Here is a 15,848-nt window from a genome sequence, read left to right as displayed (position 1 = left end):
ACTAACGAAAAAGGTAAGTGATAGTTAAATCAAGTACTTTTTCATGCATAGAAAACAAAAAGCAGCCAAATTCTAACCCAACACAGTCACAGTCTCTTGGCCACAGTGATCAGGGTTGGCATCTTGTCGGCAATCCCCGAAAATGATGTGCGTGGTAGAGTAAGTGGCCTGTTGTGTCTAGCTAGCAGCTATGGCGTGTGCAGCTATGGCGTGCAGCTCTGACACGCCTGCTGGAACGCAGCAGGGCCACAGGGCTGCGGAGAAAAGGCGCAGTTTGTGCCGGTGATCCCGCTTGTAACTGCTGCAACAAGTGCAGGCCATAAAGGAGCACCTGTCAGTGATGAATTCAGCCATTATGGTGTATTTACAGCCTGTATGCTCCTTCGCCTTTTTTCAGGAGAATAAAATTTCATTTATATTCATAGGATATAAACAGCATCGATGAAGCTAAAGTGCACAATTTTTTTGGGCTGTCTACTAACAAAATTTGCACTGGGATGAAGAAAGTATACCTTAATACCATTTTATATGTCATTTTTTATAGGCATAATATATTTTGAGACATTATCATTTATAATAATGGTGCACTAATTAGAAGTACTAATAATGTTATGTTGCTTGTGGTCAACAGTTTGTCTGGACAGCTATTGTATGGGTATACCTTAAAGCTTCATTAAAACTAAATCAATATCAAGGCTGCTTAGCAACACAGGATAAAGATCCAATTTAGAACAGAGATCATTTCAAAACAACTGATTAAACCTATGCGAAAGCTGAGCATAACATTTGCATGTCATTGGGTCCTTCTGACGTGACTAATTGGTGTGGTTTATATTCTGATTCTACACCTCCTAATGCCATGCATGTCACTCGTCAGATGAGCATTGGATGGCCTGTGGAATGTTCTGCTCAGCGACAACCAATACGATGGTTAACACTCATAAAGTGGGGGGTTATGCAAAGGCATCTCTGGACAGAGATCTACCACATTCCCAAGTTTTGCCTGGACAAGGCACTTGAGGTGCAAACGATAGATTCTTCCAAATAAAAGCGCACTGCTCTCTTGCACAAAGCTCCAGTGTGTCGGGAACCCTAAAGGGTAAATTCTATTCGCCAGTCATGACAGGAGAAGTCCGCCACATTTCGCACCTATCAGGTCCTTCATTCCATCATCCATGCCACCACTACACCATCTTCCCCAAGTGGAATCACACAGTGTCTACCAACCTCCATTGTTCAAGAGGAGACGCTGTCAAGAAAGTTAACATTTACGGTACCGAGGCACATCTATCACAGCTGCTGGTCCCATTCTAGCTAGCATGCCTTGCAGTGGTCATAAATAACACCATTTATAGGCCCCGCCTTCCCCCATAGACTGGGCCAATTATTGGGGGGGGGGGGGGGGGTAACTGCAAACTTGGCATAACCGGGGGAGATTAACAGGTGGCTCCCTGGCTCAGGGGGAGCCCTGCTAACGCAATGTGGAGCTGACTGTAATCAGAGTCCGACCTCTCTCCCATGTGCCCCAAACCTTCTTTGGTCAGGTGCATCCTTTAGGCCGAAGAAGCCCTGCCCCCCTACCTCCTCAAACCTCCAACTGCTCTCTAAACTTTCCCATCCATGCCAGATTTTCCTGGTCATGGCTGAGGAATAAACCACAAAGCCAGAGTAAAAATGCTAAGTTGACATCTTCACTTCCTCGTCCTGGAAAAAAAATCGATACAGAAAATTCCGCTCCTTGGCACAGGCCAAACACAACACAACACAACAAATGTGCTACCACAGAAACTAATGTAATGGCCCAAGCTCCTCACAACTCTTTAAAAGCTGATTTCAATTACTGTGATCACTGGAATGCATGCAAACCCCATGCTCCTTTTAAAGGGCTCATAAACAGCTCACATCCCTGCTGCCACAGTGCTTTTAATGCCATGAGATGACGTTCTAGGTGCCAAGAAATCCAGCACCAGTCATTTCAACTGTACTGCTTGTAATTAGACAAGAGAATACTAATCACATTTGGTACACTTGCTTCTGCTAATATAGTCTGTATTATTTGCATTTATTCAGAATGCCCTTAGTCAGTTGGCATTTCACTCAAAGCTTTTCATTTGGTTGTTTAACAATTAGGACAAAACTGCTTTTTGGGAGGTGACATAAAACAAACAAACCGCTAATGATAAATTCAGAAGTAAACACACTGATGATTAACTTTAGTTTTAAAACAGTGCATGTTTATTTTTTAGGGAAAATGTCCTTTTATAAACGTATATATTATCCAGTCTGACTTCTGGGGGCCTCAGTGTGACATAGTTTTGTTAGAAGATGCAGATATTCACACACTGACTTGATATACTATTTTGGTTATATGTATGTGCCACTTAGCTAAGTGAACAAATTAAAATAACAGGTGTAGGTTTCATTTGAGTCTGTGAAAGATGCTCAGGCTGCAGATCATAGGCTGGGTACCACATGATCGGTGGAACCAGTAGCTGGATGGTATCAAGCTGAGACATGCAGTATAGAGTCTCAAGCCCAATAAAAATCTGCTGCACCACACAGTGTACTGACCTTAGTGCAAGTTTAACACCCCAGAGTGTACTTACTGCAATCAAATTTTTCATTTAAATGGTGATTTCCAAACCCCCATCGAATGGTAGTTTCAAGCAGACAACAGCAGTTTCTTGCTTCTAAAGAGCATACGCATCTTCATACACCAGCACAATACAGGTGCCAGCACTGGAATCCAGAGTCCCACTGTGAATTGTTTAGCCTCCCTTTACAGCTAGAAGGCAGCCCACTGGCCAAGGTTTAATGCAGGTGTCACATTTCCATTAAAAACACATTTTAAACCAAACTGAAATGTAGGTATCAACGTTCATATCACTGGTAGCTGAAATATAAATCAGAATACCTGTAAAATAGACTGAATAGAAGGGTTGTGGCAACAGTCAGTTACTTATAATCTAAACAAATATCAAATAGCAATCGCTATTTACCATAATCTCAGAGTCCTACTCCATGAGGCCTGTGCAGGGCACTAGTATTACTGGCTTGAATAAAATGATGACTTGGTCAGATTAGCTGATGTTTTCAGACATCAACTGGCTGCTAAAATCACAAGCTCTCCTGCCATCAAGCAGCCATCGACTGTACCCGTCAAGCGTGATCGCTAATTGTGCTTGAGCACGGAACGCAGATGTGATGTCAAGGAAGCGGCTGGCACATGCATAAGCACATTTAGACTATACATGAAATGGACCTGGAAGGAACAGATGGAGTAGGCTGTACAGAAAGTGTAGCAACAAACATTTAACAAATATAGCGACAAAGGGATCACTTTGGCCTACTGCAGAGGTGCAGTGTTTGCTGGAAATTTTGGCTGATGAGAATATCCAGGAATAACAGGATGCAACTCAAAAAAACTCAGAGTATTTGGTAAAATACACCACTATCTTATACATGCAGTGCAACTGGAAGTTTGGGCAGTGGTGGCTTAATTGTTAGGGAAGCGCACTTGTAATTGAAAGATTGCTGGTTCAACCAGCAAGGCACCACTGAGGTACCCTGAGCAAGGTACCGTACCGCCACCAAGCACTGCTCCCCGGGCGCTGAATTAGCTGCCCCCTGCTATGTCACGATGTCACATATGGGTTAAATGCAGAGAAGCCATTTCATTGTTGTGCACTTTGTGCTGTGGTGTGTCAACAATGACCACTGATCACCTAATTAAAATTAAATGAAAACCACTTTGTTGCATACTTGATACATCTGTAAGAGGTCCATGGGCTATGTGACCAAACGACTCCAAATAAGTTACAAAATAAGGACATTAATCATGAATTCCATTGTGCTGTGTGACACCACTTTTCTTCTGGCATTCTTTGACACAAAAGGTCGCATGGTGATGATGAAATCATTTGGGCCTGGAACATTAAGTGCAATGTGAGCGCGGACCAGCAGGGAGGTGAGGAAGGGGGATGTGTTTGGGCGTGCTACATCACAAGCGGGTCGAGTGTGAGTACGCCCTTACTGGGAGCTGACTTCTCCTCCACTGTAGGCTCCTCCTTGGTTTTCTGTGGGGGGCCTTTGATCTTGTAGATCAGAGCCAGTAAGCGGCCCTTGATGGAAGTGTCCTGCTCCTCTTCCTCCTCCTCGATGGGGATTCCTAAATGAACAGGCATAGATATTTGCAGAGTTCATGTAATTGCCCAGGCATCATCCTGGCATTAAATGAGAAAATATTACTGAGTATGGAGACAAAAGACAAAGAGTTTCATATGAAAATGGGTCCCTCAGGACTTTGATTTAGATCTTAATTTGAGGTCAGGTAAGATCTTATTTACACTGCCATTACTGTGTAAAAGAAAACAGATTGTAAAGACCTCTGTTTTTGAAGACTACAAATGTTTAAAAACTGTTTGCAGATGCAAATGTCTGGGACAGTGTTCCTGTAAGATAAATTGATACTATCCGAAAGCAAAGAATAACATGTTAAAGAGCAATGAGACTGATGACCAAAGGCATCCTCATTTTTTTGCTTTAATAGTGTTGCTTTAACAGCAGAGCTAATCATTGCCATTCTTTCTTCTTATGGAGGGCATTTGATTTGTCTTGCACAGAACAGGTCCTTAGCGCATCATGTAACTGGCCAGAGTTGACCATGATTCAGAAAACAGAAGTACTTCTAGAAAATTTTAAAGCTGAATGACTACTGTAGGACAGCTGGTTATCTGTGTCCAATTTCTAGCTACAGTATGAAACCCATCCCACATACAGAGTGACAATATGAGACTCTGCCCATACCACAGTGTAGGCGCAGCTCATTATGGAAGTCATACAGCTCCTCCTGGATATCCTCTGGACAAGGGCAATCCTCACCCATGCTGAAATTCAGCAACATATTAATCTGGAAATAAGAAAAATTACAGAGCTAGCATGGTGGCTACTAAAACAATGGCAGCAAAATGCTCATCCCATCAGTGGTATACAACCCCGGACCCGGAAGTGTCACACAAGACAATTTCTTCTGTGGGACCGAAAAGCCAAACAAATCGGCAAAGCACAGCATCGCAGTGTAAATTACATGGGAAAAACAAGGCTGGTGTAATTGTTGGGGCAGGCGTAGACTAAACCTTGGGTACGCAAGCTTTCCCCAGCCGTAGGGCTGGAACCTCACAGTCCCTAAGGCACTACCTTTTGCACAAACAATAAACATACCAAGTAACTCAATGAAAAACCTAGGCAATCTCAAAAAAGTAACATCAATTGATCACAGGGTCATAGATGTGTCCCTCATCCATGTCATCACACATTTACATACAAATAATGCTCCTTATGAGTGCAGTACCTGCTGCAAACCCTAGAACTCCAAAACCACTGGAACAATGTTAAGGTGCCACAGATCGTGACAGCCGTTCTCGGTTGCGGCCATAATAAACGACACATCGAAGCATAAATGAAACAGCAGCTACAAATATGAGACAGCAAAAAAACTTAAATACTGCGAAACTGTCAGAACCAGAGAGCAGTACGCCAGCAGCTGTATGCATTTCCCTTTGCAGCACTTCTGCAGGTTCCCACCTGCTCCTGGGGAGGCGAGCGAAACTCTTTCGTCTTCTTGGCGGTGACGGCAGCAGACATGTTGAGGGCCTGCATCAGCTCATTGTATCGGAACTTCTGGTTGTACTGAAGCTTGGAGACAAAGCTGTCTGAAAAAGACACGATGGCTTCGATGCGGTGCCTCAGCTCGCAGTCACAGAAGTAGTGGAGCAGTTCGCACATCTAGGGCACAGACACACTTATGGGATTATTATCTGTGCTAAACCAACTGAAGAAAGCCACAAACGGGAGAAGGAAATCCATGCAGAATTATGACATTTTTATTTGTGTGATAAGAGGAATTGGCTGGAAATTATTCAATTCAACAATAAAATACACACACATAGAAGTATATATGTATATATAATGTATATATTAAATGTACATTGACTGTATAAAATTCTGGTGCTCTGTACCTGTCGCTTGACAGACTCAGGCAGTCTCTTTTCAAGCAGGCCCTTAATTGGCTGCCTGGCATCCTTGGCCTCCTCCTCTCCTGCCTCCACGGCCTTTTCCTCATTGCTGGTCACCTCCTCCTTCTTGGTGGCCTCTTCTGGTTCTTCCTCCTTGGAGTCACCAAAGACATTGGGGTCAATGAGCAGCAGAATCTTGTGCACGTCCTCACTGGCCAGCACACCCATGGTGAGCAGCGTGCCGATCAGCTTGAGGATGGGCACAAACTGGTACTCCACGCTGCCCCCCACTGGGTCACGGATGTGGTGGCCGCCGCCCTGAACGGCCTCCGTAAGCATGCTGATGGCCTTCTCCTTGAGCGCGTCCAGCGGGATCTGTGGGCTGTAGAGGTGCTGCTCCCGCTTGGTGGTGATGAAGCAGAGTGGCACGAAGTTCAGCCGGGGCTTGAGCGAGGTACTGAGGCCCACGCCGGGAGGCGAGTGGATCTTGGATTCGTCGGGGAAGAGGCGGATGCTGCGTGTCTCGTCGGTCACCGGGATGATGAACTCGTTATTCATCATGAGCCGGGCCTCCTTTGCCGTCTCCAGGTGAATGCTGACGAGCACGTCGTAAAAGCCCTCTCGCAACATGCCGGACAGATACTGGTTATCGATGGTGTATAGCAGCTGGGACTGGTCAAGGTGGCTGCACAGGGCGTGTGCCACCCGAGTGTTCCCAAGGGCACACAGGGCGCAGTAGAGATTAAGTGTGTGGTAGTGGAACTTCCTCAGGTCCTCCTGTTCGGAGAGTTCCATTATGTCCACACACCTGGGGACAAGGAGACTTGTCATTGGGGATATGCAAGACGATGCACCTGAATGCCTTCAGCTGTACACGTTCTCATGTGAGTGTTTGTCTGATTCACTTGCAGCATACAGCTGTGTGTGCGTGTTACAGACTGAGTACGTGGGTGCGCATGTGTCCTGACCTGTTCTCCTCAGGGATGTGCACAGCCAGCATCTGCAGGGGCTCCAGGCACTGCACCACCCAGCCATGCCTCTCGCTCACCCTGGCAGTCTCCACCTTCAGGAAGGTGTTGGGCATCCGGCTCCACAGCACAGAGATGATGGTCTGTACGTCCAGACGGGGCGGGCACTGCGGCACGGGGTTTTTGTGCTCGCTCTTAAAGATGGCGGATGACAGGGGCATGGCATTCTGCAGGAAGTGCAAGGTCACAGATCAAAATGCTGCAAAAACGCGCCTAGAAAACACCTCGAGCCAATGCTTGAAGATCCAAGACCAACAAACCTTTATCTTTGTCAGCTCAAACTGAAACAGATTGGGACTTGTGGGCTGCACAAACACTGCTGGGAACAGCTTTGTGTTGGGCTCAACCTGAACATGAGACAGGGCACAGTGAGCTTCCGTTATACATTTATCTGTAAACTCCTCCACATAAAGAAAGCAAGATGCTGCAGTTTAGCATCAGGATGACAAACATGCGGAGGGTAGCTGTGCACGGTGCCGCATGGAGCTGTGCTCTGAATACTCCAAGTTGCATTCATCTGCAGTGCCACTGTCCCCCAGTTGCAATTTTGTCACCTTGTCCACAGTTCAGTAGCTGGCATGTATATTGCCGAGAAGAACGAAGCAGCACTAGTGGCAGTTTTGACAGACCCTGCTCAGGCTTCATCTTATCGGAAGAAGCCGCTGAACCATGTCACCCGGCTTTCCGTTCTGACAAGGTGTTAGAAATGGAAGCCTATATGAGAGGCCCAGGACAAGGGGATAGCTGACGGAAGGGGAAGCCGAGTCACTAGGCGTCATGTGCGTAACTGTGCTCTAGTATCTGTGTATCTCTGCGAAATGTACCCACGTCGGAAGTATGTAGGTGAAAAAACTAAACAGCTTTCTAGACCAGTGTTTCCTAACCCGGTCCTTGGAGACCCGCAGAAAGTCCACATTTTTGCCTGCTGGGAGGTGGGAGGGAGTAAAAATGTGGACTGTCTGGGGGTCTCCAAGGACCGGGTTGGGAAACACTGTTCTTGACAATGGTAATATATTACTGGGCTGTTTTCCAGGAAGCAACTTGGAGCATGTTCATCTCTGACATGTGGTCCTCTATAGCGATTGCTCCTGGCTTTTTAAACAAAGTCAGCAATCATGATAAACAGTCCGCAAGAGAAGTGCAGTAAACACATGGGTTTCTCCTGCTAAGGAGTCTTGCGCATGCATTCGCTCAAACTCTTTTCATTACACATCCACTGCTTGCCTACATGTTCCTGTAGTCTTGAACCATTCCATGATAGGTACCTGGTAGGAGGTGGGCAGCTCCTTGCCATTAGCAGAGAAAGACACAAGGCCAGTGGCCAGGTCGATGAGGCACCCGACCTCCAAGTCCACGTTGCTGCGGCCAGAGGAGGGGGAGGTGCTGGCGATGTCCCCTCCCCACACCATGTAGCAGTTGCTCCTCTTAATGCTACGCAAGAAAGGACACAAAATTGGCAAATTAATTCAAACTTAATTACACCTAAAGGAAAAGGCAGCTTGATGCTAATTTTAAGCAGCAGTGATTCAGTGCACATACCTTTCATGTACCCGCCCTCTCTCATCTCCCAGAGTAACAGTGACTGTTCGGTTCTTGCTGAGGCTGAAGTTGTTGCTATAGTAATGGTAGTCAGGAGTGACCCAGCCCACCCACACACAGGAGGGGTCCTGACCCGCGAAAACCCGCACAGAGTGATAGTACTGCGAAACAGAACACAGGGAGGTTACCTACAGCATCTCATGCTGCTTCTACCAAAATTACAACATCGTTCTTACATACCATCGTGATGCTACTGTAATCTGTCCTCCTTCCATCTTCCTGATGTTTCTGGGCTTTGCCAGTATGTCTGCAAACCAAAATGATCAGGAAACATAATTTTCTGGCACGAATGGCCAAAATAATAATATAAAAAAGGTAGAAGCAATGTATCAACTACTAAGATCAAGTATCTTAGTAACTTCCAGCGGCTCTGAGTGGCTCTGGGGTGGGAGATTCACACCTGTGTTTGGATTTCTGAGACTCATCCTCAAGCACCCCATTTATGTCAATAGAGGGACTGCTCCGAAAGGTGGGCTGGAACTCCACTGGCATGCTCAGCCGGCAAAACACCATATTGGCATTGCTGTTCTGGGTCCCAAAGGTCTTATGGGTCACTTTGAGACACGGCGGGCTGTCGATGGTGCCATCGATTCTGGTAACCTGCATACATCCAGAATTCAGCAGACAGCATGGGGGTCCCCATCAGTTCCACACACAGCAGTCGAGAGCAGAAACCGAAATTCTTAGCTGCATCTTCACTATAAGATTGCAGAACATGAGATAAATGCAAATAACTGCTTCTATTACCTTCTGGCTCTATGATAATCATGGTCTACAATGTGTATGCTTGCACGTCTGTTGAGTGTGGTTCCTATAATGACTTGCCTCTATATGGTTGTGGTTTTTTGGCACATTGACGAAGGTAGGTAGACGTTTACTGAACCACATAGTAACTTCCCGGTTCATGTTAACGGCGAAAGGTTCAAAGCCCTCCTGAAGACCACACATGGTGTAGTATTTGAAGGTGCTGGCATCCTTCCCAAGGTTCATGCGGCCAATCTCAGAGAGACCCAGGCTACATACTGGGATGAAGCCTAAAGAGAGAAAGCTGAAGAGACTATATGGGCAAAGCAAACATTCTTTCTGGAATAGTCTTCATCAAGAAATGTTAGGCCTGTATGAGAGACAGCATTTCAAGATAAACCCAGTCTTATCCAGCATAGTCTACCAACAGCAAGGGGTTCTCAGACGATTAGCAAGACATACACCACTTCATGAAACATGGCTTCCTCAGCTAAAACAGCACTCACCATCCTCAGTCTCAAAATCTGCGAAGCACAGTTCGGAGCCCTTATTTGTAATGAGGATTTCTCCATTCAGGGTGAAGATCATGGATTTATCCTCCATATTAATCATGCAGCCGACTACGTCGCCCGCGTGCCAGGTGCGGCCAAAGAAGCGGCTGCCCATGTGCAATCGGTGACCCTGAAAATGTCACATGGCTTCAGCTTCAAAATACATATAAAAAACACTTGAGAAAAATATTTCTCAAACAACAGAATGTAATAAGCTAACAAAAATAAGAGCTGCATGGACTGCATTCAAATACAAATATTCCGTGCATTTAGCAGATAAATGTGACCAAGTGGGACTTACCTTGTACCCATCGAAAACAAATGCCTGGTCATCCATGCCCAGATCTAGGTCAGACCTGCATCCTGGTCGGGCCCAACCTACACGCATGTCTCCCCCGGTGACAGCCTCAAATTCAAAGTACCACTTCCCCGTTTTCACAGCATATGTCTGCTCCACACGGAAAAAGCGGGTCTTGTCAATACTCAGCCTCTCACTGACATGGCCGGCTTGAGAGAAAGAGAGAAAGTCTTACCTATGTAGATGTACTCCATAAATATGAAAAGACATATTTTTCAAAAAACAAAATATACATTGCCTAAAGCCCCAGCAAAATACAAAAGGAAGATAAATCTATTCTGATCCAACACCGAATACAACAGCCCACACTCAACTCTACAGGGTAAGAACAACAGGGAATATGTCATTTTACATTGAATCACCCTATAGCCTCACAGAACAGAGCAGATCAACTCACCACTCTCTTGGTCTGGAGGTTCAATATTGTATCCATATCCAATCAGCGTTCTGATAGCCTCACGGAGGCTGTCCCTGTTCGACTTCTTTGTGCGCTCATCTAATAAAGCATATGGCACCAGGCGAGGATTGCGCTTGCTCTTCAAATCCTTCACAAAACAAAGACATCTTTCAATTTCCAGTCTCTTGTGCTTCAGTGCCTTGATTACCCATGAGTGCTACAGTAAGTCCGGGTGGTTAAGAGTGAGCTGACAGTCCCTTCAGCATTAAAGAATACTTAATTGGTTGTTTCCTTCATTTGTGCACCCATGTGAAATTATAGTTTAATGTTCAGTTTGTGAAAGCAAAAAACAAAAATTATGAATCAATGTGATATATGAGTGTATTTTTCTAATATAGATCAAACAGGTTAAACTGTTAGAAATGGTATTTTCAAAACATCCAGATAAAAGGGTGTCATTTTTTCGTTACATATGGTCGCTTATGTTGAATCTGTTATTCCAAGAAATTTCGCTATCAGATTCTCTTTGAAATAAATCATCACCGTGAGCCTCAGTTCTTTTCACATCCCAACTGTCATGCACAGCTTGGCAGGATAATTAATGTGTCGCTTTGCAGGCCATCACCTGCTGAATGCCATAGGTCCATCCTTGCTTGATTCTGTCCTTCGCCCAAACGTTGTGAGCATTCTCAGCCAGCTTATCGACCAGAATTTCCTGAGCAGGTGTCAGCTTTACGTCGGAAAGCTCCAGCGGTGTGGGTTTATAACCATTGGACATCATGTAGCTGCAAGAGAGACAAAATGATCAGGTGACAAAGTATTATCTGGACAACTGGTCTATAATAAGCTTGAAAGAATCCCATTCCTTGTAATGTGTATATGAATACACAATTTGCTGATATGTAAACTCTGGTACATTTCTTTTTACCTAGCTGGGTGGGACTAGACTACAAACAGTCCTGTTCAGACTCTTACTTCTTGGGAAGCTTCATTTTTTTCAGATCATCTTCTGCGTCGACATTGACATGGACAACATGGCAGCCCAATGCCAACAAGGTCCTGAAAAAAATAATGCAATTAGGGTGGAACAGTGGCCTTGGGGGTTTCAATACCACCCACTGTGTAAAGGTTTTCTTGGGGTCCGCTCATAATCTATGGCAGCCCACGCTGTTGGGTGAGCTGGACTCTCTATGCTGCCCATGATGTGTGGGTGTGTGTGCCCTGCCATGGCGTGGTATGTCATTCAGAGTGTTTCCCTTTCCTCTGCTCTAGGCAATCGTTCAGTCACGTTGGCTAATGAATTAGGCCCACCCTGAAAGGATTTTCCCTCTCTCTATCCACCGAGAACTTACTTCAGCGTTTCAGTTGACATCTGCAGGTTGTAATTCTTTTCAGTTTCAGGAAGCTTCGAGAAGTCCACCAGGCATGGATGCTGTCTCTTGTTGTCATCCCTCACCTATAAAGAATACAAGTCCTCATTCATGTACACCATAACTCTAAACTGTCCACTGTCCGCAGAAGATGGACTCCAATTTCCTCTTTTGGCAAGCCAACACTATTTATAATTCCTTTAGATGACCATAACTGCCACTACCAAAGTTCAGGGTTTCTTAGTAGGAGTGTAATAGTACACATATTTGTACTGAAAATTTTCAGTACAGTATATTTCAGTATATTTCAGTATATTTCAGTTCGGTACACATATGTACTTAATGCAGAAAATACAGAACCTTTGTGTGTTTCCCCTGAGCAACTTTCATAAAGGAGCGGATGAAGCCACAGCACTAATGCGCGTATGTCCTTATGTGAAGCTGGACGCTGTTAAGGTGAGTATACCACTGGTATTTTTTTTAACTGCTGCACCATAACGGTTATTTATTTTGTTATTTTTTGTATTTTTTGAGACAATATTTGTGTTGCACAGTTTCAATATGAAGCTGAAAGCTGCTAATGTGAATACAGTACAGATCAGGTACAGTTAATTTTCTAAATGTGCACCATAATGGATATATATATTTTTTTATTTACTTGAGATTTTTTTATTTACTTTTATTTACTTATTTTATTTTGATTTACTTTTAAGTAAATTTTTGTTTTTTATTAGTAGGTCACACCAGTATTGACAGAGACTTTTTAATTTAAGAAAGACAGTCATACTTTTTTCAGTAAACCACTGTTTAAAAAAGAAGCAATTTATGTTTTGATTCTTTTAGCCCCCTGTACCGAAAATGTACCTACCATGGCTTCAAAACCGAGGTACTTACCGAACCGTGATTTTGTGTACTATTACACCACTAATATTTAGGCTTTTGAGCAAATTCTTTCTTTGCTTTCAAACTCAACAACATAAACATCCATATTAATATTACTGAACATTAAACAAATTACTCTTAATTACCATTACACAAAAAAATATTACCCCATGACTAGGGCTGGGTACCGAACTTCTGCATTTTTGTGGCACTGACTGAAATGCTCCAAATCAAAAAAATAATTTTCTTTTGGTGCCAAATTCCGATATCGAAACAGTAAAGATCTAAAGTTGCTGGTGATTGGCTGTCTAACATAGAAACACCTTGTGTTTCTCACACTGAGACGTAAGGGATAACGCCTCCAAGGTGTCCCGTTATATAGAATTAACGGACGAGGCGCAGGTATACAGAGTTTTAAGCTAGTTTTCATAGCTGTCCCGATCAAATTATACAGAGTTACTAGCTACCTAACAGGCAATCAGAAAATAGCATTTGTTGTTTCCGGGTAATTTCCAAAATAAGTTACATGTGATCCCGCTGCAAGCTCGTTATTACATGGATGCACATACACGGAGCGCAGACAAAGTGGGAGTGGCAACACTGTTGCCAACTCCTCAGCAATGAAAGTAGCTACTAGCTGTCTCAAAAGTCGCTAGAAGTCGCTAAATGATGCCATCGCCTGTTTTTTTTTTTTAATATATATATTTATATATATATATACAGACGCTCCTCTACTTATGAATGAGATACATTTCGATTGGCCGTTCGTAACTTGAAATGTTCATAAGTCGTTATTCAACATCGTCTTAAGGGTATACACCAGTACAAAGAACTAGGATGCTGGGAACATGCACGCTACACTGCTGCACAGTGGGAGTAGCGGCCAGAAGTTGTACTAGGCGGAATTGGTGCGCAGAAAAAAAAAACTGACATTGCGGACAGGAAACGGGAGCCCAATGAGCACAATTTGGATTTACAGTTCTCTTCGTTCGTATGTCTGAAAGTTCGTAATTTGAACGTTCGTAAGTAGAGGAGCGTCTGTATATCACAATTCCAACCGTCCTCCTTTATCCGGACTTGGGACTGGCGAAAGTGACCCCAAAGAGACACTCTGGCGGAGTTTTGACAAGCCAGGGCAGGATCAGCCAAGATCAGTCTCCAAAAGTCTCCAATAACACCAGAAAAAGTCGCTAGATTTGTCTCTAGTAGCTTTTTTGAAAACGAGTCGCTAGAGGGGTCTAAAAACTCGCTAAATATAGCAACAAAGTTGCTAAGTTGCCAACACTGAGTGGCAGAGCAAGAGCCAATGAAAGCGGTAGGCAAGGCTCTAAAGTGTCACGCATTGGCCGTGAGACACACGCTGCATCCCTAACAGATGTAATCGCACTCCAAAATTTTGATGAAACTGAAGAGCCCGGGTGAAATATAGATAAAAGGCTGTGTCCTGTTATGATCGTGATCGATCCCCCCAGTAACTAACCAATAACTTAACAAAACGATTTGTTCAAATAAAAGATTGTTGCTGTAATGTTTAATGTATTCTTGTTGTTGTTGAAATTGATTTAAAAACATATTGGTATCGAAAAAAGCATTGTTCAGGCATTGGTATTGAAATCAAGGAATCGTACTTCTACTGGTAACGAAAAATTTTGAACGATGCCCAGCCCTACCCATGACCCTGAACAGGATAAGCATTTGAAGGTTGAATGAAAGGATGGTAATATTACGGCTACACACACAAACACAGTAAGAGTATTATTCTTTACAAGCCTAATTGAAACTACTCTAGTGGACATGACATGGATGCATGCGAGCTGGTTTTCTTGGTGAATGATATGTAAGCAAACAGCTCATATTGCCAAGTCAGGATTAAAACTATTTGTTTTCTGTGTTTTATACTGCAGCGTATTGGAAAATGATCCATTCGTACACCAGGCTGAAGCTGCTCCAGTGTCAGATTAATACTGCCCAAGAAAACACACCACAAATATGCTCAGCGCTGTAAGGCGTCTAAGGTGAGCAGCTGTTTGTACTAACTGAATGAACACCAATTGCCTAGGATAATTCCACTGAAGAAGTGCAACTTGTAGTGCTCATAATAGACAGCTGCCCCAGGCCCATTAGAGGGCCTGTACATCATCATCTTCTCACTTAAAACTACACCTGACAAGTCAGCTTCCCTCTTCGCTTTTTAGTGCTTGAACAAGAGAAATACATTTCTGTGAGAGTGGTGGCACTGCGGCGTAACTTGTTAACGGTGCTGGTGGAAAATGTATTCATGCATAAATGCACTTCATTTAAATAATTCACGCTGCAGCTCTGGTTTGGCAATGCAGAGGACACTCTGTGCGCAGGGCACTCTGGGGTACACAGATGCTGACTATTAACAAATGCAATTAGGCCCTTGGGTTTCTCTGAGTCTAACTGTGTTAGTAGAGAACAAGGTATCACGCAAAACATGGAAATGGTCAATAGCTAATGGTGCCCCCAAGGAAACAGAGCAGATAATACAACAGCAGTAAATGAAGGAGATGAGGAATCACAAAATTCAAAGATATCACCTTTAGGAAAAAAGTCCCACACACATCATGGAGATCTCCTCTACAAGGGCTAGACTAGCACTTCTATGGGCTAAGAAGGTCTCATTAAAAAGGGAAATCAAATCAATTCTGCAATAGCTGTGGCTCCAAAATAATGTTTTAATGAACACAAAGTATGACCTTAACATAACAGATATCTTCCCTCCCAAAGAAGTTGCCTATTAAAATCTTGGAAGGCAGGGAGCTTTACAGATGGAGCGATTCGTCATAGAGGACTACACTGAGAACAGGGGCGGAGGGCACACAGTGCAGAAAAGCTGATCCACTGCAACACGGCCCTTTTTGGCCAGATTTTCACTTTTCCC

General features: G+C 44.0%; 1 protein-coding gene across 15 annotated transcripts in view; it reads right to left on the bottom strand.

Moving 5' to 3' along the window:
* Window positions 1-15,848, bottom strand: part of ryr3 (ryanodine receptor 3) — a 97,263-nt gene that overhangs the window by 37,983 nt on the left and 43,432 nt on the right. For all 15 annotated transcript variants that reach the window (XM_072699224.1, XM_072699231.1, XM_072699225.1 and 12 more), the window contains 17 exons: window positions 12,044-12,147; window positions 11,667-11,750; window positions 11,317-11,476; window positions 10,692-10,839; window positions 10,238-10,443; window positions 9,892-10,066; window positions 9,467-9,675; window positions 9,042-9,241; window positions 8,822-8,888; window positions 8,582-8,742; window positions 8,308-8,473; window positions 7,303-7,389; window positions 6,983-7,209; window positions 6,018-6,822; window positions 5,584-5,784; window positions 4,807-4,909; window positions 4,034-4,168 (listed from right to left, as the gene is read on the bottom strand). In XM_072699224.1, the coding sequence (XP_072555325.1) occupies window positions 4,034-4,168; window positions 4,807-4,909; window positions 5,584-5,784; window positions 6,018-6,822; window positions 6,983-7,209; window positions 7,303-7,389; window positions 8,308-8,473; window positions 8,582-8,742; window positions 8,822-8,888; window positions 9,042-9,241; window positions 9,467-9,675; window positions 9,892-10,066; window positions 10,238-10,443; window positions 10,692-10,839; window positions 11,317-11,476; window positions 11,667-11,750; window positions 12,044-12,147 (3,238 nt within the window). The remainder of the gene's footprint in view (window positions 1-4,033; window positions 4,169-4,806; window positions 4,910-5,583; window positions 5,785-6,017; window positions 6,823-6,982; window positions 7,210-7,302; window positions 7,390-8,307; window positions 8,474-8,581; window positions 8,743-8,821; window positions 8,889-9,041; window positions 9,242-9,466; window positions 9,676-9,891; window positions 10,067-10,237; window positions 10,444-10,691; window positions 10,840-11,316; window positions 11,477-11,666; window positions 11,751-12,043; window positions 12,148-15,848) is intronic.

The sequence above is a fragment of the Paramormyrops kingsleyae genome, chromosome 14 (assembly GCF_048594095.1).
Source record: "Paramormyrops kingsleyae isolate MSU_618 chromosome 14, PKINGS_0.4, whole genome shotgun sequence".
Taxonomy (NCBI): Eukaryota; Metazoa; Chordata; class Actinopteri; order Osteoglossiformes; family Mormyridae; genus Paramormyrops; species Paramormyrops kingsleyae.
Note: the sequence above shows the minus strand (reverse complement) of the source record. Positions and strands in the feature narration are given on the sequence as shown.